The following is a 22,233-nucleotide window of genomic DNA, read 5'->3' on the forward strand; positions in this document are numbered from 1 at the left end:
CGCATTTGAATAATAAAAAAGGTGCATGTAAAAGCACTTTCATTTCAAGCATTAATTTTCATTGAAATACATTATACCTTTCTAAACGTAAACATACATATACACATGATTATGTGGCGAGTAGCGTAAGCCACTGATCCAAGTTACTCGCGTCTTAACCAGAGAACGCCAGGAATATCCTAATTCGCACTACGAAACCGTGAACTAACAACGCATTAAAACGTTGGCACCGAATCACTTTTTCTCCCGATTCTTCCAATTTTCCTTGTTGATCTCCAGTAAATTTGCGTGGAACGCGTAGGCGAATTAACACGTTCTACCTAATTCGCTCGGACGTAAACACCGTTCGTCGTTAAACACAGAGACGTGGAGTATAGAGTACGCGAGTCTCTCCGCCATATAAGATTGGTCATGACCCAACGCTTTTGTCCTTAATTGGTGATTTTTATCAATATATCAAGAAGTAACGCACGTGAGCCGAGTGTTACTTAACAATTATAGAATCGCGCGAAGATGGGAATTTCGTTGGCGCCAGATGTTTGCCTTAAGATTTAACGGGAGACACATCAAATGATAACAATTTAGAAGCGATGAAAATATGCTGATAGGGAGGTAGAACCGCGTTTACGCTCGCAATGTATGAACATAAATGCCGCGAGGTGCACGATCAGTGCGTAACACGGCTTCTTCGAGTCAACTGCTTTGCCTTTTCCCTTCCAATACAATTCTAATGTTGCTGTGAAGTGATCGAACGTACAAAGCCGAATAATTTAACTGGCAGTGTTAAGCATCATCGGTATCATCGGCGAATATTTTCGAGAATTCTGATTCTTCGCGCAAAGAAATGCCTGCTACCACGAAAGAGTCTATCCCGTTGGAGGAACTTCCGACGTCTAAGAAGGACAATAGCAAATCGAGCTGCTCGATAGTCAAGTACATAACGATAATACATTGGTTGCCAAAATACTCTCGTTTGGATGCCGTTTCGGATCTCGTAGCTGGATTTTCCCTAGGATTAACCTTGATCCCTCAAAGTATAGCATACGCTGCACTCGCAGGTTTAACTGCTCAGGTATATTTTTACTCTTTACTCCTTACTTGGTCGATCGAGAAATTTTCTTCGTTCTCACCCCTATCTAGTTATCATATCGCGCCATTGCTTGAATATATTGTTGTTTACTATTATTTACATCTTATCTTGTTCGTCCCATCGACGATGATTCGCCCATCAATACCGAGGTATTCGAACATTTCTCTCGCACCTTTCGAAGGAACAATGGTAATGAATTATGGGCTAAATAATAGGAGAAAATGTGTAACATTTTATTTTAAACAGCCGGAATCGAAGAAGTTGCGGATTACTTTTCTATGGCTGTCGTGATTCCAATCTTCAGATTCTTAGAAGCAAAAGATAGTTATCGCCGATCTATAAGGTTTTCATATCGTCGATACTCAGTTTTCACTCGCTCGAATCGTTCGACTTTGATTTCTCGCGTTTGTTACCTTTTTCTTGGTTACGTGTCATTACAATTCCGATGGGAACCTGTAATATACGAAACGGTAAAAATTTGAAGAATTCGCTCGTGGAGACAGTCAAGAAAATCATAGAATCATAAATTCCGTTTTCGAGGTAACGTGAAACGGATAATTTTCAACGAAAACTAGAACCCTAGCAGAAAGTGTTACATACCTCGCACGTGAATTTACGCAAGAGCCATATTTTCTAAAATCATCTGCGAGATTATTCTGGACAGACAGAAACACAACGATTACGCCCGATGTTAATTCATTACTGTTTACTTTTCATACTTGCCGCGTTCGATCACATAAACGTACAAATTATAAAGCGTCCAATTCTTTGCAGTATGGTCTTTATTCGTGTCTAATGGGCAACTTTGTCTACATCTTTTTGGGAACGATCAAAGAAGTATCGATTGGTCCTTCGTCCTTGATGTCGCTACTTACCTTCGAATATACAAGAAACATGCCAGTGGATTTTATCGTGCTCTTTTGTTTTCTTGCTGGATGCGTAGAATTGCTGATGGGCCTGCTACGTTTAGGCTCGTATCGACAAAATAATTTTCAGAAACGTTCAACCACTCCAAGAGAGTAATTGCTTCGACAATACAAAGGAATGCTCTCAGATGCGAAAAGAGTGGAACGATGGATCTCTGAAACACTGCGCGAAAGAGGTTAAAAACCATAGAATACTCGTTGATCCGAGACAGATAAATGAAAATCTGTACGTGTACATACGCATACGCGTAGCTGAAACAAGCGTTTCATTCATAAAATATACGGCATCGTTGGTAAAATCTCTCGTTTGTACTTTTCTCGATCGATAGAATACAAAGACAATACAAAGATAATTGTAAAATATTCGCCCAACGAATTGCCTCCTGTATTCTCGTAAAATACTTTCGGCTTCATCGAGTATTACGTACGATGGCAGTTGAAGGGCTCGATGCAAAGACAAATCAGTTCCAGATCTCGACAAATTATTCTATGACATAAAAAGAAGTGTAAATCGGCAGAGGAAACGGATAGGACCGAAACTAACTAGTTTTACGTCCAAAAAATTCCTAGTATCTCGGTGTTCAAATTATCAGAGTTGTCTATTTATCGTTGCTTTCATCGCTGTCAGCAAAATTTGGAGCTGCCAAATTTTTACGTCGAGCCGATAAAACTGAGCAGCCGATTTACGTTCGTAAATTTTCCATTGTTGAAAATATCGAACTGTCGACAGCAGGTGATATCAACAAATATCTTTAATTGCTTCTATTTCTCAAGTTTTCTGAATCGCTACGTCTTAAACTCGGTACGATAATTAGTTTTATTATTATATATCGGCTTAATACGATGCGACAAGCAATAATAAAATAATAAACTATGATATAAATCGGTTCTTTCGTAGAATGAAGATAATATTTTCAAGCAGTTAATAGGAAATCCAAGATTAAGACTCGCTTAAATCGATTCTAAGACTAAGTAAACAATTGTCTAAGAAAGATAAATCACGAGGAATTATCTATGGAAGACACATTTCTTGATACGCGAAATTAGCAAATCTCCGGAATGTAGAAGTAACTAAGCCGAAAATGAGAATACTCGCAGTGCAAACAGACATACTCTTTTTTCCATATCTTGACTAATTGTTGATACAACGATCTTAACTAATTGCTACTATAAATACGCACTTGTTGCGCGTTGATATTCTTTTTAAGCTTCCCTCGCGTGTTTTCGACAAAATACCATGCACGTATTACGTATAGTACGCGCACAAATCGCTTTTTCTCTTAACCTCTTCTCTCGTAAATCGAGTTACGCTCCTGACAGCGATTATTGTTCTGATTCAACAGAGGAGGCTAGTGTTCGTAGCAATTCGTTCGAACTCTAACTTCTATCCTTCGGTTTCTATCCTATGTATACACAGGAATATCGATATTCCGCGGATATTTATGCTCGTTCATGCTCTTGGTAGTACAATTAAAGAAACAGAGGCCAAGCGAATATTCGTATCGGTTGTTAAATATTACAACAAGTACCGTAGATCGGATATTTTATATATTTTTGCATTCTTTAAATCTCTAGTAAATGCATAAAAATCGGCAAAAATACAAGGTTAGGTATGGCAGTTGAATGAGAACGTTAACGATACAATAGCACGATAAATAAAATGAACGTTAACGATACAATAGCACGATAAATAAAATGAACGTTTACTCTAAAATAATATCTAAAAATATTACAAACAGTAAATTAACGTTCCACTTTGTTTTTGCGTCTGAACGTATCCCAATGATGCGTTATTTTATGTTCGTACCATCGTTCGCTCTCATTCGTAATAATATTTTTTTAAACGATGAAATTCTTTATACAGGCTTTCTGGTAGATTTTATATCGATGCCAGTCACGTCAGGCTTCACTTCGGCTACTTCAATTATTATAATCGTATCGCAATTGCAAGGGCTATTAGGATTGAAGTTCAAAGCGCACAGTATTGTCGACAATCTGAGCAAGATATTTCAAAACGTGCAAAACGTACGAATGCCAGATTTTCTCCTTGGAATTTGCAGTATAGCGTTCCTTCTGTTTTTCAGAGTAAGTCCCTTCAAGATACCGCATTACGGAAATAAATATGGGAATAAATTGCCTTTCGATTTAACCATCTATCTCGTGTTTCTATCATCTAGCAACTGAAAGACATGGACTGCTGTTTCGGGAAAGACAATGACCGATCAAAGGAGAAACGTAAAAAGACGTGGCTGAAGAAGTTCTTGTGGTTTCTTTCCATCTGTCGCAACGCTTTGGTCATCCTGATTGCTTCGACGATAGCTTTTTATTTCGAGAAGACAGGATCCTCGCCGTTCATTCTTTCAGGTTCGCGTTTCCTTCTCTCTTATTTTCTTTCTTTTTTAATCCTCCACACGAAGTAAACGCCATCACAGGCGTTTCGCTTCGTTATAATCACTACAGCGCGTTTAACGCGTAAGAAAATTTCTACGAGAAATATTCGTTATTTTCTTTTGACTTTTATTTTTAATTTAAAGGAAAGATACAGTCAGGACTTCCCAAGCTCTCTGTACCTCCGTTCTCGTCTCAGGTTGGAAACGAGACCTACACGTTTCTAGACATGTGCTCCCATTTAGGGTCAGGCATAATCATACTGCCTCTTGTCTCGGTGTTGGCAAACGTAGCCATTGCTAAAGCATTCGGTAAACACTATAAATCGTCGAGATCTTGCGGATCTGTATTCAAAAAACGTCGTTGCGAATATATTTTCGAATTTTTATCGAACAAACGAAGTTTTTTTTTTTTCTTTTTTTTTGTTTTGTTTCATCGAATACGTGTAACGTGGCGGGTGATTATTTGATTTATGGATGACTAATATGCTGTTCATACTTCGTTTGAAATGTTTGTAAAGACGCGTTGTGAGATGCGTGTCGATGTTTCAGGTAGTCGAGTGTACAGGCTGAAACAATAAACATGATTTACATGACCATTTAACGTAAGATCTTAGAATTGCTTTTTATAGGACCTTGAATAGTATAAAAATGTATTCTCCAATTTTTATGATTTATTAGAGCAAACTATTCGATGTTCTAGTACAAAAGGAAGCTTAAAAATCTGCCACGTGTAGAAACCTGCGTTATCGCGCGGCTTAACCTTAAACCTAGTACATACATACATCGCTGAAAATCCCATTCGTCTTTTCAGTGATTTCAGATTTGTATCTATCGTCGTAGATCGCGAATGTATATAGTGATTTCTACTGCAGATAAGCTGACGTATATTTTAATATCCGTTTAATATCAAAAGTTACGATATAGAGAAATTCTGTTCATTTAAATTCACTCGTAACACGACGATCCGTATAAAGTATGACAGGATATTTGTTTCGAAAGTGTCGCAAAAAAGGGAAGATATTTTTGATATTTTTGATTGTATAGTACAAAGCGAGAAATAGAGTAATACGGTAACGCGAAATAATATTTTCGACGAGAAAACGACTGGGGCTCCTCCAAATTCGCATTAAATTTTTGGACGCGTTGTTCGCATAAATTCGCAAAAACTACAATTTACGAACTTCGCCACGTATCGTCAACGACCTCGAAGAACTCGGAGATTATTTGGGAACGATGCATCCAGCATGAAATACGTAAAAGAGACCGCTTCGTAAGAGAAATTTCGAAATGTTCACGTGTTTTGTACGCAGATCCACAGATTTCATAGTTTACACGTATCAATGAACTACACGAGGTTACACGAACGTAATTGATGGCGACACGATGCTTGTATTTTTAGCAAGTGGTAGCAGCGTAAATGCGACGCAAGAGATGTTAACGCTCGGTTTGTGCAATATATTCGGGAGTTTCGTTTCGTCGATGCCAACTGCCGGAGCGTTCACCAGAAGCGCCGTAGTTTCCGCCAGCGGTGTACGGACGCCTATGGCCGGTATATACGTCGGTAATATTCTCATTTCGAGACGAAGCAACATGGAAAATTGCTGGAAGAGAAAATATGCTAGAACTCTATTTATCAGTGTTCATCGAAGAACGAATAATTCATAGAATTGGAGCTATAATAAAAGTTCACCGAAACTCTGTCCACTATCGCTTCTTTCGAGAAAATAGAATTTGAACGCGTTTAGTCAAGAGCGAACCTGGAGACACGCGTATTCAACAAATTTCACAGCCGAAAACAAAACAGACAGATCTCTGTTCGCGTTTCTTCTTCTCCGGAAGATCCAAAGTACAATACGTTTCAAATGTTTTAAGCGAAATATTTACTGTATTACGTGACTCTTGTAAACGTGATAAAACTTTTACGCAGCCAATTAACTGTCCTAACTTGCAAGAGTCAAGACATAAATCATTCGTAATATCGATTTTTCTGACTATGCGAATCCAGTTTCCCACTGCTATTATATTGTAGAATTACCTAAAAAGTCCAAAAATTAGTCTTTTCGTCGAGGATCATTCCAAGTTTCAAATTCTACTTTCTTGAAAACGAAGCTACGAACGAGAAAATCTTATTCCACCATCTCGACCTATTTTCACATGTAGAATAAGCCACTACCAATTCTTCGCTCTTATTCGCTGAGAAATTAGCCAACGGTCAAGTATGCTTGACCTTTCAAACTTGATTTTGTCGAAAAGAAGGCTACACGAGGAAAATCTTATTCTTTTTTTTATTTATTTATTTACTTTTTACAATTTTTCCAGTAGGACATTTGGTAAAATATTATAGCTTAGTGATATAGTAATATAGCCTGTGGTGAGTGTTTGTATGTTAGGTTATGTCCTTTGTGAGATCTGTTGGGTGTTTCCTTCTCAGTCTCCCAAATCTTATTCTATCGTTCATCTCGTTTTTCATTCATCGTCTTATTCATCTCGTTTTCACGCGAGGAAATACATTCTTTCTGTCCTGTATACGCGTATAATATTACATTACACGTTCACGCAAGTAGATTCAACCGCCAGAAGCTCCTAGTCAGACACTAAGAAAGATTTCGTTTCGATAAACGGAATTTGGATAAATAATATTCTACTGTATTTTCTCTTGCGCGTATCCTTAATATATATTTCTTACATAATATATATTTCTTTTTAAGAAATGGTTGCGGATAATAACATTGGATGTTTTGTAGGAATGATGACGTTACTGGCATTGAGTTTCTTGACACCATATTTTTATTACATCCCGCGTTCCACTCTTGCAGCGGTATTGATAAGCGCTGTAATATTCATAATTGACTTGAAGATAATACGTCTATTGTGGAAAGGATGCAGTGAGTCGTTGTAACTTTTACATATAGTAAAAATTTACGTTAAAGTCACATTAATACAATGGGAAGTTCAAATATTTTCTCAGTCTCGAAATATTTTCCTTATCGAGTATCGTATTTGCATAAAAATTTCCTGTACACTCGGAGATAAAGCAGAAACGAACATCCTTTATTAATTACCAAGCGAACTCATGCCTTATTTTGTGTTTAAACAAATTAAGATAAGATACTCGATCGATATCAGATACCCTCAATTCTCAATCTCCTCTAATTGTAAACTATAGAAGAATATTTTACTACGTGATCGTATACGTTCAAATTTTTAATAAAAATAAAAGATATATTAAGAGAAGCTGATAGAATGACAAAAAAAGATCGATTTTAAAAAGTTTGCATTAACTTGAGATATAAATATATATATATATTTATTTTTATACTTATTATTGGACAGATATAAAAGGTATACAAAATTTGACTCGACTTTATTTGCTAAATATATATATATATTATTATTTATTTGCTAAATATATATATATATATATATTAATAAATATAAATATATATATATATTTATATATATTTAGCAAATAAAGTCGAGTCAAATTTTGTATACCTTTTATATCTGTCCAATAATAAGTATAAAAATAACGTATACTAAGACATTTGTCAAATATTAATCTGCATTTGTTCATATTACTCTTCAGAATTAACCTCTCGTATTTGACGTTGAATAATTCTCTATACTTGATTGCAGAAAGGGACGCGGTTGCAGCGATAGTGACATTTCTAGTTAGCGTGATATTTGGCGTCGAATTAGGACTCTTAGTTGGTGCTCTGTTCAGTTTAATATTCTTCCTTCGATCGCCTGCTAGGCCAAAAATCGAAGTAATTCAATGTAAGGTAAAAGATAATATTGTACCATCACGTTCTCATAATATCAGTGCCAACGAATCTTTGCTCGGGTATTGACTCGAATACGCTTCACAAACTTCGGTCGGTATTTGCATTTCGTATCAAAACGGAATATGTTGAGAATTTGTCGAATACTCACGCGCTCATCTAGCCGCCGACTAAATAGGAATACATGAAAAATAAATAACCAGACAAGAGATTATTTTTACTAAAAATATTACGAAAGAAAAATAAGTAAACAATATGCGATAAAATATTTTCATCGGAAATTCCGTTTTTGAATAACAAATTTTTTCCACTCTGATGGGCTAGATGAAAAATTAATCAAATGCAAATATACACGACAAATTTTCAAACTCGATCGTCTCGAAAATAAAATCTGAAACGAAAAAGCTGTACGCTTTTTCAATTCACCTTCGCGTGTATCATAAAATAACCGGTTATACCATATTTTTTAAGACACCCTGTACTATATTAATTTTACACCGTATCGTCGTCATCTTTCGATCTTAAGACGATTAACATTTAAAAACGATTAACACTTCTATGCTTTTTGTGAAAAATCAAACGCTTCCTTCGTTGCCCTTTTGTAGACGCAACTTGGAAACAAATATATAGTACTCAAACCAGACACTGGACTATTTTATCCAGCTGCAAATTACTTTTGCAATAAAGTGATGAAAATAATTCACAAATACGATGAAAATAACGTGCCATTTATTATCAATTGTGAAAGAATGCGGAGTATCGACTATACAGCGATCAAGGTAATAGAGAGAATTAATTTAATTAATTTGATTTATCATTAATCTGTAAAGAACAGATAGAAAGATCGCGTTTTCTCTTGGATCGCAGGGTATTGAGATAATATCGGCGAATGTCAACGCCGAGAAGAAGAGGTTATGGTTCATGAACGTTTCTTTAAGGACGTTTAATAACTTCGAAGCTTTCGCGAACAATAAACATTTTCACTTTATCGACGAAGAGGATAAAATATCTTCCATCTTTCACGGTACGCTTGATATTTTTATTAACGTATCTTAATTAAATCACTATGCGTATCTTTAAAAAAATGTACTATATTTTATTGATTATATAAATGAGTATACGTATTTATTAAACTTTTTAGACGGTCTTTTGATAAACAATGCAGATGAAGTGAAAGAACAACTTTTAGAAAACATGATAGGGCATGCAACGTTCACGTGTGCCAATGATAATAAAAAAGGTGCTGAAACGCTTCCAAAACTCGTGACAAACTCTGGAGATGACGGAGAAGTTACGTTAATGTTGACGCCTTCGCAGGAAACGAAACAAACATGAAAAATGTCGTTCTTACAATTAGTTACTTCCTGATTTACATTAATATCTTGCAAACGCGACAATTTTAACATGAAACGAACATCAAGCGAAATTAGCTAAAGATGTGCCAACATCTTTTAATGTATGTATATCGCATATTTGATATAACTTTCAGTTTTAAAATTCGATAATATCATCAACTTGCTTAATACTGAAACATTTTCTGTTGTTGAACTTACTGATATGATATTGGTAGTAATAACAATGATAATGATACAGCAAAGTTGAAATAGGTCGCTCGTCCAAATTATATTGCATAACTATATTATTGCTATTATTTTATCATCTTTTTATCGCTTGAAGATCTATGAAAGAAAAAGAATATTTAAATTCAGCTACGTACCTAATCAATTATACAAATACAATACAATATAATATCGATGAAGCGTGTAAAGTGTGACGATAATGATATAACCACGAAGAGTATGCAAGAACGAATCGAAAACCTGTTTGCGTTTGTCAAGAATGAAAATAAAATTTATCGAGAATGAAAATACTCGGAAGACCATGATAGGTAAGATTTTAATTATGGGACAATAGTTTTAATTTACTATTGTATCGATCATTACATTTGAGATATGTATGTACGTCTTGAAAGGAGATTAAAGAATACAATGTCACGAAACTGTACCGGCGAGACAACACAGTAAATCGCACAACAGATTCGCAGATAATATATTACATGGAAAATCAGCGTAATAAAATATAGACCTTAAGTGTGTAGTGTGTTTTATGTTTTGATAATTGCTTCGTTGATTAAAAATTCAGTTATAATGAAATTCCCACATTGATTTAAACTAATAGATTTATCGTTGCCTCAATTATCACAGTTAACTGTGGTTTAAAAATATTAAGTAAAATATTTTGCGATAAAAATTCAAAATTCCCGCCAAACTACTAGTGATCTTTTTGTATATTGTACTGGGATGTTCGAGATATTTAATTCACTAATAAATTATAATTCAGTGGAGATCTGTTACGTCGGGCGACCCGTTACCTAGATCAGGCCACACACCGCGGGCCAGACGGACACCAGATGTCCGCTCATCCTTACGGCGTACCCTCAATATCCTTAAGGACCCGTCATACATCCCAATAATTTGCTAGCTAAGGTCCTTCAGACCCAACAAACATCTGTTTTCCGAATCATTTCTAAAGGCTATTGTCTACTACGGCTTGACAAGGGAAAATTAGTTTTTCTCACGTACGATGCTTCCTACTAGTAATCGAGGGCGGCTAAGACCCTTCCTAGTCCACCAACCTTCGTTTATCCAATCAGAAGCAATGTATACTGTCCTCACTTTCCTGACCAAAAATGTCATGAACAAATCCGATGGTCCCGTGCGCTAGACACACACATCACTAGCTTTCCTACGACACAGCATCGTCACTGTAACTACTTCTCCTACGACATCAGGAGGGTCAAGTCAGCTACTTCTTCTACTTTTTCTAAGTCTAACTCACATCAACTATCCAAGTCAGTCTCGATCAAGCATCTCATCAAGCAGTCAACAAGTCGAATACAGTGAGTCGACAAAATCCATCATCATACGCGATAATACGACTAGAGACTCGCACTCACTCGCACTCACTCGCACTCACTCGTAATCATTCTATAACAAACATTCATTTTGTATTACACCGAAGTTGTTGGATTGTGAAAATATATAATAACCTGTTAGTAGCAGCGTTATCTTCAATTTAACTACCCTTATTATCCCAAAAGAAATAAGGGATCGAACGATTCGCGGTGTCGATTAATAAATCGTAACGGGACTTTACGACTCCCGTTGGCGCGCTTCCTCGATATCGTGTCTCCCCGCGAACGTGCGAAAACAGATCATCTAAAATTACTATGCGAATTTTACATGATCTAGATTGAACTGATTTGCAGGTTACGTAGTTCTTAGCTTGGCATAGTTTCCCAAAGACTAATTGATTGGTATAAACGTGGAGATGACTACGTGCGAGATCCAGATCCAGTGAGCCCTAATGCCATTTATCCTTCATTATTAATTAATAATTTTACTGAGTGAATATTGTTACTCTTGACATTTCGTATCCGTCACACTCTTTAAATTGACGTGTCCTTATATTTATTTCTGTGCAGGCGCGCAACAGTTCGCATCGGCGGGCGGAATCGTCCGAAAATGGCCTAACGTTGACGATCGAAAACGAGCGTAAATACGCGATCGTTCAAACCTTTGTTTGAATCATAAGCATGTACTTAATTCGCACTTAGTTATTACTTCTTTTGCCGAGAATAGATGAATAACAAATTATTAGGCAATAAAAGGGCAGGAATTCATTGAAATTGATTGATCAAAGTGTTGAACAAGTTCATACCATACCTGATTTTAATATGATTCTATCATATACGAATGCGAGGCTAAGGATTAAACGTATTGTACAAGTTCGTACTATCTATTCATAAAATATATATCCTACATATGTACGTAATATTATATCTCGCTATTAATTACCATTTAATATATAATTTTTTAAAAAGGCTTAAGTAAATACGTAAAAAAAATTTTAAGAACACCTGCATTATATTCAGTTCATACAGATGAACAGAAGTTATATAGAAGTATAGGATTCTTTATTTCGTCTACAATAATAATTGGTAATTGCACAGTTATATTCAATTATTAAACAATTGATATTTTTAGAAATTTCAATATCATAAATCGTAAAATTAATTTCAAATAGTAAAATAATATTTCTCTAAATTTTCGAAAATGTTTTAGTTATGAAGGTGTTAAATAAAAAGATTTGCAATTTTCGGATGTCGGCTAGTGAAACCTAACCCCTAATATCCGTGTTTACGTATACGAAATAAGATTGCACATATACTGAACATTGATGTAATAAAAAATTTATAAAATTAATTTAATTATAAACTTACTTAATCGTGATTTTGCTGTATTTGTATATAAATAAATAGAATTCAAATATTATCAAATATATAGCATTTCCTTTATGTGTCTGTTGTATACATTGTCACACATAAATTTAATAGGTTAAGTTTCCTTAAGTTTAATAAATACTATCACATGTCGCAACTAATTTATCTTAATATATCTAAGGAAAAGAATGGTTATTTTAAAACGCGAAGTTAACGAAGAAATAAAGATGGATAAAATTAGTGTATCAGAAAAGAAACGAGTAGAATCATTAAAACATAAGAAGCAAATTTTCAGAGCTAAAGAATTGGCAGTGCAGAATGCACTGAAGAATTTGGTAAACATGTTTAAATTAATTTTGTCCAACATTTTAAGCTTTTGTGTCATATTTTCCATATATCGTATTTATTTTTATAGGATAATAATTCAAATAAAAATAAAATAATATTTGATGATAATGATTATATCAATAAAATAGAAGAAATCAATAAAATCGAAGAAAAAGGAAAGAAAAGAAGACTTGATTTGTTTGATGATGATGACTATGATAGAAATGATGATGAGTCGGTTTGGGATGATAGTAAATTTGAAATTAACAAACATTTCACAGGGGAGGTAAGATATTTATATATATTCATATATAAATAAATTTTATAAATATTTAAGCCATTGATATTAATTGATTAATTCTAGTTTCTTAGAAGTAATATTATTTTGGGAAATGATGAACGGTTTAAACTTGACAAACGTTTCATAGAGAATGATAAAGAATCGGATAAAGATATTACTGAAGACACAGAAGGTGATGATAAAATTGATTTACAAAAAGAAAAGGAATTACAATTAGATATTTTAGAAAATATTCTAGGAGTACCAATTAGTTCAAAGAATAAAGATACAAATAAGGATGTAAAATTTCCAAAGTATGAATAAAATAGTTACTTATGTTAATCATAATATTAGAATTATAATAATAATTACTTACATAATTATGTATTTCTATATTACATTATTTAATTCTTTAGGAAAGGAATGATTAGATATGATCCTACAGAAAATGGTCATAAAGAATATGAAATTAATATAGAAAAATCTGAAACAGAAACCAAAAAAGTTAAGAAGAAGAAAAATAAGAATAATACAGATAACCTGATTGAAAATGCACCTGTGGAAGTGTCGAAAGATATATACTTTTCTGTGTCAGACTCACTATCAAAAAGCTTGAAAGAAGGAGGGCCATTCAGTTTATTAAAAACATTTGGGAAAGAAACAACTGATGAAAAAAGTTAATATTTACATAATACATTAATTAAAAAATTTATTTTATGATATTTATTACATTTATTTTTGTTCATAATTTTAGATGATAGTAGTAATATTTTAAATACGGAACCATTGAAGCCTCCAAAGATTCAATTAGGTTTTGACTCAAAGAATCCATTTAAATACGATTCTTCTGATGAAGAACATAACAGTAAGGAAGAATATACAAATAAAAAAGAACATACAAATAATGTGATAGTAGACACAAATAAGTTTTTTTTTGATAGTAATGATGTTCGTTTTAGTGGTACGCATTTTATATAAAATATAAATATTTATATTTCTATTTAAATAGAAAAATTAGAAGTAATAATTATTTTTTATATATTCATGTTTAATATATTTTAGAGGCAGAAAATTTTTTTTCAAAAGAACACGTGTCAGAAGATACGTTTAAAGAGCTTAGACAAGAAGTAAAACAAATTGTTCGTTCGAAAATTCGAAAAAATATGAAAAAGAAGCAACCTTGGGGATACAAAAAAAAAGTTAAAAAATCATCTTAAAATCTCTTTTATTAATCTTTTAAACATATAAACGAAGATGTTATGTTTATACAGTTGTTTTCAAATAAAAAAGATGCAACTTGTCAAGAAAATGTATCATATAAAACATTGTATGAAATATATCTCCTATACCATATAAAATATAAAATATTACACTTTTTTAACTGTGAATTAACATTTCTCTATCATTTGCATTTTCATTAACATTGTGCACTTCAGCAACAATGTATTTGTAGTAAGAAATTATTGTCTCTGTTTATGATCTTATCTTGTTACGACAGAATTTAGTCATTAAAGGTAAAATGTTACTGGTCCTTATTTAATCTCTGTCGCAGAGAGAAGAAAATACAAACACATATGTATTTCCTTAAATTATAATAATAATTAATATCTGTCGTTTTTAATTCTATAATTAGTCCTTTCGACCTATTTTACGACATGTTCTGTTAAGTAACTTTAAGAAGAGATCATGTGGAAGTCCACGAGATATTTGTTGTATATGTGTATGTAGTAAGTTATATGTTTCTTCTTCGTAAATAGCATAAGTATTTGATATACCAAGCTCCTGATAGAGTTGTTTTACACGATTTACTTTTTCTATATCAGATTGTCCATAGCACTCCTGTAAAGTATTTGTATGTTATTCGTATCTTTACTTAAAAAGAGATAATGAATACAAAATATTATTAGTGACATGTATACCTCAAGAATTTTCTTTTGCTCTGGTGTAGCACGTTGTAAAGCTACAACAATAAGCCATGAACATTTTCCCTCTGCTATATCTGTACCAGATTTTCCAATGTCTTCTATACTACCATAACAATCTAAATAATCATCTTTTACTTGAAAAAGATGTCCCATTTCTAACAAAATTGTTTTTGCTTGCCTATACATTTCGGGATCTGTTATACCAGCCTATAAATAATATGTAACTTTAGACATAATTGAAAAATGAAGATAAGATCTAAACTTTCTTTAGACAAATAATGTAGTTATAAGAATTAATAGAATTAAACTTACAAAACTCATAGCAGCAGTGGCTGGTAACACAAACGTATAGTAACCTGTTTTATATTTTACAATAGAATTATATCTATCCATTGTAAATAGATCTAGATTCGGTTTCTTTCCAAAATTTGTTGATAATAAATCTAGACATTGACCCATTTCCGTTTTTAAAGAAACCTGTAAATAATATAACATAGTATAAAAGTTGCTACTTTCTTAATTTAGCAAACAATATTTTTTATAAATAAAATAGTAAAAATATTATATGTTATCAAACAATTTTATTGATTTTTGCAAAAGTACAAAACAACAAAACCTATCTATCAAATCTGTAGTGGGTGTTTAGCATAATGATCGCCATAACTATTAAGACAATTTAGACAACCACAAAAATATTCCCACCTAGAGTTAATCGGTACCAAATCGGAATATTTTGTATATTATTGAGTACGAAAAATAATTACTTACGGATAGAAATTGTTCTAAGAGATTCACATAACATTCTTTTGTCTTAAAATGTTTCTTAAGGAGCTGATATATACACATTTCCAGCATTAAAGCGTCGTTAATAGCCGTTAATCCAATGTCATTGTATAGATACCAGCACGGTTGATTTCGTCGCATTTCTGAGTGATCTTGAATATCATCTACCATCAGCAAGAACGCTTGCAACTATAACACAAATATATAATCATATTATATAAATAATTTTTTAAGTCATCGGACTAAAAAGAAATTAATAAAGTGAATATGCTATGTACTATTGTAAATCCTAAAATAACATAAACTGGAAATGATAGAAGAAAAATTACAAACCAATTCTGTGCACCAGCCTAGTATACGAGTTAAACGAAGATTTTCTTCCGTTATTTGATCGGGAGGACTTAATGATTTGTATGCTTCTACAACCGTTAACGCTCTATTCTTCCCTCCACATGGAACATTGTATTGCAATACCTAAAAATTAAAGAAGAGGAAACAACTTTGTCAATAATATATCATTTTAAATGTAATACGTTTGAGAACAAATATAATTATATAAATTCAGAATATTGAATTGAGACACCCTGTATACGAAGAACTATAAGTATAATGTATCGTTCGTTAATGTGAAAATTTAAGAAAGAGAAAAGAAGAAAAAGAATACCTTCATTAGCCATTTGGTAACATCTGGTATGTCAAGATGACGACCAGCATCGGTGAGATCACGTACGATATCGGGCCATACAGCCATTAATTCACGACTTTCATCCTTAATCGATATAAATGATGTATTCGGAACCACTGAATATGTTCGTGCATCGGCATTGTTGAATCTAAAAGAAGACAAATTTTAATGACATTTTTCTATGTTAGGAATCATAGTGACAACTGAATTTATTTAAAAAGATACAACGATCTTTTAGTTTCTATTTTATTTTAAAAATTTACAATTTTAGAGATCATTCATGATTTAGAAATGCGTAAGAATTAATCAGAGAAATATATTACAAATAAATTATTATAATATGATTTCGAAATAAATATTAACAATATAGTAGTCAGCGGAAGTAAAACTTTTATTGCAGATCTAAGAATATCTTCTGTTAAATTGTTAAAAACTTAAATAGCAGAAGTACTATTCTTCCCTAATTAGATACATTATTTAAATATATTAGTGTAACTGGCACATTAATATCTCACATGGTATAGAATTTAATAATAATGTAACTTGTATTTCACTGATTAGAGGGCACTAATGTCTTTGTTTTCTTGTTAAGTTTTGAGTAAACATTTAACAAATTGAAAAGTAATTTAAAACTTCTAAAAAATCCACCAACACTTGATACTTGTTATCAAGAAAAAAATATCGAAATTGTTCTTTCGTTACGTCTAATCGGTACTCTCGGTGAACTAGAACATCAGAATTCTGTACAATAATTTACTAGTTAATAATATTGTAATATAATACAATGAATTAATAATATAATTTATTATATATATGAAATATAATATTATAATATAATGAACTGAAATCAAGCAACAAGTTATCAGTTAGAGTCTTCTCTTTTACAATTTTTATCGGATGAGGTAATCATATAAGGTATAACATATCGATCAAAGACGAAAATCATAAACTTATCATTTTTAAAATTTACTTGTAAGCTTTGTGTATTGTCAAACTAGTTAATATGATGTGCAAGGATATTTATTAAAATACTGGTAACTTGCAACTTGTAAGTAAGTTGCGCAAAGGAACACAGACGATAGATACTTTGAGTTCATTTTGTCACGAGAAGTAAGCTTCTGTAAACTACTGTGAAACTAATGCAAAATATGTGGTTGAGTTTCATTGCATTCGATATATATATATATATACACACACACACACAACGACTACATCCATACTGACGATTTTTAAACAACTGCTTTGTCATGCAACACGTATTTTACTTATGCAATCTTATTATAATTACAAAAACCTTGTTACAAATGGGCATGTTCATACATATTATATATACATATTGTCAGTTTGAAAGCCGACAGTTTTATACAAGGCGATTCGTTTTCTGGTGGTCGTATCGAATCGCAGGTGTTGCATCATTTGATTGATAGCCAACGATTATTTTATATAGTTCGGAGATGGTAAAGAATTTAAGGGATGCTTCTACAAGTTAAAATAATACGAAAATATAGAATAAAGAACATTCGTTTGAGGCTTTATTCGTTTATTTATTTATCTAACTTGTAAAGATCCTATTAAAGCATCCCTGAAGATTTGCAAACCTCCCTACACGAACGAATATAGAACAGCCGAAGCGATAAGAAGTGCAGTAAGTCTCAAACTCAAAGCGACATATGTACAATGTCTTACAAAAGTATTTATACGTATTACCACAGAAACCTTTTATATATGCGTTATATGAACATTTTTTTATTTCATTAACGTATCAATTAAATATGACAGTCATAATTCTATTAATCAACCTGAAAATATGTGTAGAAGACATATGTATCTAGTAAAAAATTAGTAAACAGCATGAATAGCCATCTTAAATATATAATAAGTATTAAAGATGGTCTCCTAAAAATTCAGATTTATTAATATGAATGACTAAATAGATTCGTGATCTTTGCAAAATATATATCTCCAATTCTAATTTTTATATATAATTTTCAGAAATGTTTTGGTTTCAAATTTTAATAGGTAATAATATAGGTAATAATAACCGAGTTTCATAACAGCACTAGCAAAATTTCAGTATTTTGTATAACAAACATAAAATGCTACTCCACAAAATTAAAAGATCGCTAAATTTTGACCAAAAAATGGTCGATCTTTGGACTGCTGCAAACTTGTGAAAAAAGCAACAGTATTCCTGAGCTCATTTTAAAGGGTGAAATCTCTACTTTCACATCCTTGAACTGAATTTTTTTCAAGAACTCTTTTATGCTATAAAACGGAGTGGAAAACTGAAGTTGCTTCTTACTTCTTCAAATTTTACAAACTCAAATGTCTGTATAGAGTTAAATAGTCTTTTTTCCAGTTCCTGTTTAGAATGATTTTGTAAAGAGAAGTCACCCCCTTACAACATACTAACTAAAAGGTTAACAACAATATTTTGTTGCCGTTTTATTGCACTTTAAATGATGTACACTATCTATTTTGGAATAACTCACGATACACCTCGAGGTTGATCCATGGTCGCACTTGTAGCGTGTCTGATGTATACACTTACATATAGATTGCGAAAAAAAATACGATATTTTACGTAATGAAAGAACTTTGAACATCAACGTAAGAATTGATTATGATTGTTATGATTATACTTTCAATTCGTATTTCAAAGAAGTCGATGAAAGTCAAAGTCTGTACCTATGAAATTCTTGTTTTTATACTTTTCATTTTACACGCCTTCTGTGTGTATAATATACATATACATGTATAATATGTTTATCACTTCATTTCTTTAAATTATGCGCGTATGTTCATAAGCTGTGATCATATGATTTTTCTTACAAAACTTCGCAAATTCTTCACAGACAGCGAATTCTTCTATGACAGCGAATGTCATAATCTTCTTTGCAACTTGAAATCACTATAACTGCCATAGCTTGAACTGCTCTACATTTATTTATGTAGAATTTATCAAGAGAAATCTACCAAATTTTAGGAATACTTTAGTCGATATTTACATGTTAGTAGCTAATAAATTAAACCACAAAAATTATTTTATTATTAATTTTTGTCTTATTTTAACTTGTAAAAGCACCCTTCAAATTTTCTATCATGTTTTTGAATTTTCTATTATATGTTGTTGAGCACCCTGTATATGTTATACAGAACACATATATATAAATAATTAGAATTATAATAAGAAACGAGAAAGAGATTCCATTTTTTCTCATTGTAGTAACTTATTTAATAGAGCGAAAATTAAATTTAAGATAAAGCTTCAAGTTAGTAATACTATCTTTATATACTGAACTTTACTGAATTTTTCAATACCTAAATCATTATAAATTTATATCTACTTTGAGAGACTATCCAATATAGTATGAGGTATCTCTTTGAAACCGTTAGCATTTATATTAATAGAAACATGATTTTTATATGAGTTACTTCATAGTAAACCCTGAAATGGCATCTTGAGTCAGTCAATTGTTATGTAAATAAAAACATGATTTTCATATGAATTAGTTCTACTTATCTAATAATACACTTACGGTGTACGATATGTCATTTCTTGAAGAAAATATTGAACCAGAAGAAATAGGAAGTGATCTTCTAGAGGTATAGTTATATTTGTATTTATTACATTATAATTTCCAAAAAAAAAAAAATAACATTAAAATTCAACCTAATACAAACATTTAAACATTATAAACATTTTATTACTTCTGATTGAAACTTTTCTATTTATTTTAATAAATTTATAAATATATCTTAAGATTACAAAATCATAAAATATAAAATCTCAGAATGACGAAGAGGAAATGGGTTCTGAAATAAGTAAATCCATTACAGTGATTCTAAAAGCAATAACACATCGTGGAACTCAAACAATAATAAAATGTAACCCTAATGAGACCAAAGAGAATTTCATCAATATGATTATTAATACTGAAATATAATTAAATAGTACTGTATAAGTATAGTACAGAATTTATCATTTATAACCAGTTTCAATATTTGTTATGGTATAATAATTTACATATTTAATTTGTATTTACATATTAAAATTAATTTGAAACGTTAAAAGATAAAAGATAATTTGAAAAGATAAAAAATGATATTTCACATATTAATACAGAAATATTTAGTAAGTAAACCTTGAAATAAATTTAATATATTATAATGTAAAAAATATATAATTGCACATTCTTATATTAGAAATATTCTGTATTATAATAAATCATCCAATGAATTTACTTTTTAAAATATAATGACATATCTCATTTTTATATGTATGTCTTATTTTCTGGATTCAAAAAGTAACTTATAGGATGTACATATTTCTTATCAAATTACATCTTATTTAAATATTGTCTTATCGCAGACTTTATTCGATCATTTAAGTGATAAAATAATACACATAACAGATTTGTATTCTTTAAATATCATACAATAGCACATAATAAGCATAATAGCATAATAAATTCAACAAAATCCACTTTTTTACATGATTTAATTATTTTCTCTATCATTTTAATCGTAAGATTTCTCTTATTTCCAGTTATATTTGCATAAATCAGAAATTCTTTCTATAGATATAATAAAGTGGTAAATACAGCTAATTAAGATAACTACTATTGGGAGAATATTGTTTCAGTCACTTATACAAGATTGCTACCATATCATACCAAAGAACTTATGTTTAACAGATATATTTTATCACAAAGTAATAAATTAGTATTTTGCAAACTGTTTAAAATATTAAAGCAATTAAGATAACTCTGAAATTGATAAAAATTATTTAACCTCACTTAAATTTATATTTCTGTTTTTATATTTTAACATGAATATTTATCCTTATTAGATATTTAAAGAATTCTTTAATTCAAATATATTATTAAAAATATAATATTAAATATATAATGTATTCAAATATATTAAAATCTGTGTTTCCAAAATACATACTAAAAGCACGTATGATAATTATCATTATATTATACTTATAATATTATTATGGTAAAATAAAATTAATAAGCAAAAAATTCTGCTTACCTAAAGTATTCCAAAGAGGATATATTTGTATTATAATAAAAGTATCGTATGCTTGATTCTTTATATATCCACCATAAAGGATTGTTTCTTATATTTATTACGTTAACAAAATTTTGTGAAATATTACGCTTAAACAATGACAGAGCGGTATGTTTCGGTATAATAGAAAACATGTTTACTATATCTGTATGTAATATGTCTTTACCGTAACCTCGACTTACAAAACATTGAAGGATAATTACAGCACTTGAGTGTATAAAATTTTGTTTCTCATATATATATGTTTGTACATACAAACCTAGACTATGTACGGTAAGAATATATAATGGTAAAAATAATATATTGTACATAAAGGCAATTTAACGAATTCTTATTTCAAAAAGGCATCAGAGGAAGATTAAAATTATGGATCGTACATTCGACGTAAATAAAATATATTTCTACATAGCTGAAGATATATGTAAAATATAATAATATGTATTGTGCAATGTAATAAAAATCATTATGTATTTATACATGTTTCTTTGAATTTAAATTACAATAATCATATAGTATGTTTAAAGATGGCAACATATTATAATACATATCTATTTTAATATTGCCTTTATAAAAATTATATTTTTCTATAATATTAAAAGATCTGTAATAGAAAAGGATATTTGAAATCGTATCTCCTATATTTAACCTTTAAACAATTTAATTTGTTTATTTAACCTTCAAAAG

The 22,233-nt window shown here is 31.2% G+C and overlaps 3 protein-coding genes and 2 long non-coding RNA genes across 16 annotated transcripts; 3 read left to right on the forward strand and 2 right to left on the reverse strand.

Annotated features, from left to right (window-relative positions):
- The first annotated feature begins 844 nt into the window (after positions 1-844).
- LOC117156604 (sodium-independent sulfate anion transporter) lies at positions 845-10,532 on the forward strand. Of its 2 annotated transcripts, XM_033333785.2 has the most exons (11): positions 845-1,072; positions 1,865-2,060; positions 3,881-4,101; positions 4,194-4,380; positions 4,551-4,715; positions 5,806-5,967; positions 7,151-7,291; positions 8,043-8,188; positions 8,794-8,967; positions 9,056-9,212; positions 9,330-10,532. In XM_033333785.2, exons 1-11 carry the CDS (start codon positions 845-847, stop codon positions 9,521-9,523), a joined length of 1,971 nt encoding a protein of 656 aa, XP_033189676.1. In that variant the 3' UTR covers positions 9,524-10,532. The 2 variants fall into 2 exon arrangements, with proteins under 2 accessions (XP_033189676.1, XP_076474248.1); XM_076618133.1 differs by lacking the exon at positions 7,151-7,291.
- LOC143302621 (uncharacterized) lies at positions 1,300-11,463 on the reverse strand. Of its 2 annotated transcripts, none has more exons than XR_013058254.1 (5): positions 11,238-11,463; positions 2,257-2,503; positions 1,837-2,179; positions 1,691-1,746; positions 1,300-1,543 (listed from the first exon to the last, which is right to left on the reverse strand). It is a non-coding gene; the product is annotated as an uncharacterized LOC143302621 (long non-coding RNA). The 2 variants fall into 2 exon arrangements; XR_013058255.1 differs by lacking the exon at positions 11,238-11,463 and adding an exon at positions 3,198-3,901.
- LOC117156610 (putative RNA-binding protein CG14230) lies at positions 10,934-14,400 on the forward strand. 5 transcript variants are annotated; one of them, XM_076618142.1, is made up of 8 exons: positions 11,078-11,087; positions 11,457-11,544; positions 12,652-12,805; positions 12,886-13,083; positions 13,162-13,391; positions 13,494-13,753; positions 13,832-14,038; positions 14,140-14,400. In XM_076618142.1, the coding sequence occupies exons 2-8, from the start codon at positions 11,519-11,521 to the stop codon at positions 14,292-14,294; spliced, it is 1,230 nt and encodes a 409-aa protein (XP_076474257.1). In that variant the 5' UTR covers positions 11,078-11,087; positions 11,457-11,518; the 3' UTR covers positions 14,295-14,400. The 5 variants fall into 5 exon arrangements, with proteins under 5 accessions (XP_033189696.1, XP_076474257.1, XP_076474259.1 ...); XM_033333805.2 differs by lacking the exon at positions 11,457-11,544 and having other exon boundaries at positions 10,934-11,087; XM_076618144.1 differs by lacking the exons at positions 11,078-11,087; positions 11,457-11,544 and adding an exon at positions 11,844-11,975.
- LOC117156612 (Farnesyl pyrophosphate synthase) lies at positions 14,286-21,683 on the reverse strand. Of its 6 annotated transcripts, none has more exons than XM_076618136.1 (7): positions 21,511-21,683; positions 16,450-16,618; positions 16,119-16,259; positions 15,771-15,974; positions 15,315-15,479; positions 14,997-15,209; positions 14,286-14,916 (listed from the first exon to the last, which is right to left on the reverse strand). In XM_076618136.1, exons 1-7 carry the CDS (start codon positions 21,681-21,683, stop codon positions 14,707-14,709), a joined length of 1,275 nt encoding a protein of 424 aa, XP_076474251.1. In that variant the 3' UTR covers positions 14,286-14,706. The 6 variants fall into 6 exon arrangements, with proteins under 6 accessions (XP_076474251.1, XP_033189698.1, XP_076474253.1 ...); XM_033333807.2 differs by lacking the exon at positions 21,511-21,683 and adding an exon at positions 18,963-19,095; XM_076618138.1 differs by lacking the exon at positions 21,511-21,683 and adding an exon at positions 18,773-18,926.
- On the forward strand, positions 21,684-22,025 carry LOC143302623 (uncharacterized). The gene is made up of 2 exons (XR_013058257.1): positions 21,684-21,822; positions 21,894-22,025. It is a non-coding gene; the product is annotated as an uncharacterized LOC143302623 (long non-coding RNA).
- The last annotated feature ends 208 nt before the right edge of the window (positions 22,026-22,233 follow it).

Source organism: Bombus vancouverensis, chromosome 4 (genome assembly GCF_051014615.1).
Source record: "Bombus vancouverensis nearcticus chromosome 4, iyBomVanc1_principal, whole genome shotgun sequence".
Classification (NCBI taxonomy): Eukaryota; Metazoa; Arthropoda; class Insecta; order Hymenoptera; family Apidae; genus Bombus; species Bombus vancouverensis.

Bases quoted from the DNA above. Each gene is read 5' to 3' on its own strand.
- LOC117156604 (XM_033333785.2), top strand. From the start codon at position 845: ATGCCTGCTACCACGAAAGAGTCTATCCCGTTGGAGGAACTTCCGACG. The intron at 7,292-8,042 runs GTGAGTCGTTGT...ACTTGATTGCAG, and splicing joins TCTATTGTGGAAAGGATGCA to AAAGGGACGCGGTTGCAGCG. The intron at 8,968-9,055 runs GTAATAGAGAGA...CTTGGATCGCAG, and splicing joins TCGACTATACAGCGATCAAG to GGTATTGAGATAATATCGGC.
- LOC117156610 (XM_076618142.1), top strand. From the start codon at position 11,519: ATGACTACGTGCGAGATCCAGATCCA. The intron at 13,084-13,161 runs GTAAGATATTTA...GATTAATTCTAG, and splicing joins ACAAACATTTCACAGGGGAG to TTTCTTAGAAGTAATATTAT. The intron at 13,754-13,831 runs GTTAATATTTAC...TCATAATTTTAG, and splicing joins AGAAACAACTGATGAAAAAA to ATGATAGTAGTAATATTTTA.
- LOC117156612 (XM_076618136.1), bottom strand. From the start codon at position 21,683: ATGTTTTCTATTATACCGAAACATACCGCTCTGTCATTGTTTAAGCGT. The intron at 16,619-21,510 runs GTAAGCAGAATT...GTCTTCTTTTAG, and splicing joins TCCTCTTTGGAATACTTTAG to ATTCAACAATGCCGATGCAC. The intron at 15,210-15,314 runs GTAAGTTTAATT...TATTATTTATAG, and splicing joins CCACTGCTGCTATGAGTTTT to GCTGGTATAACAGATCCCGA.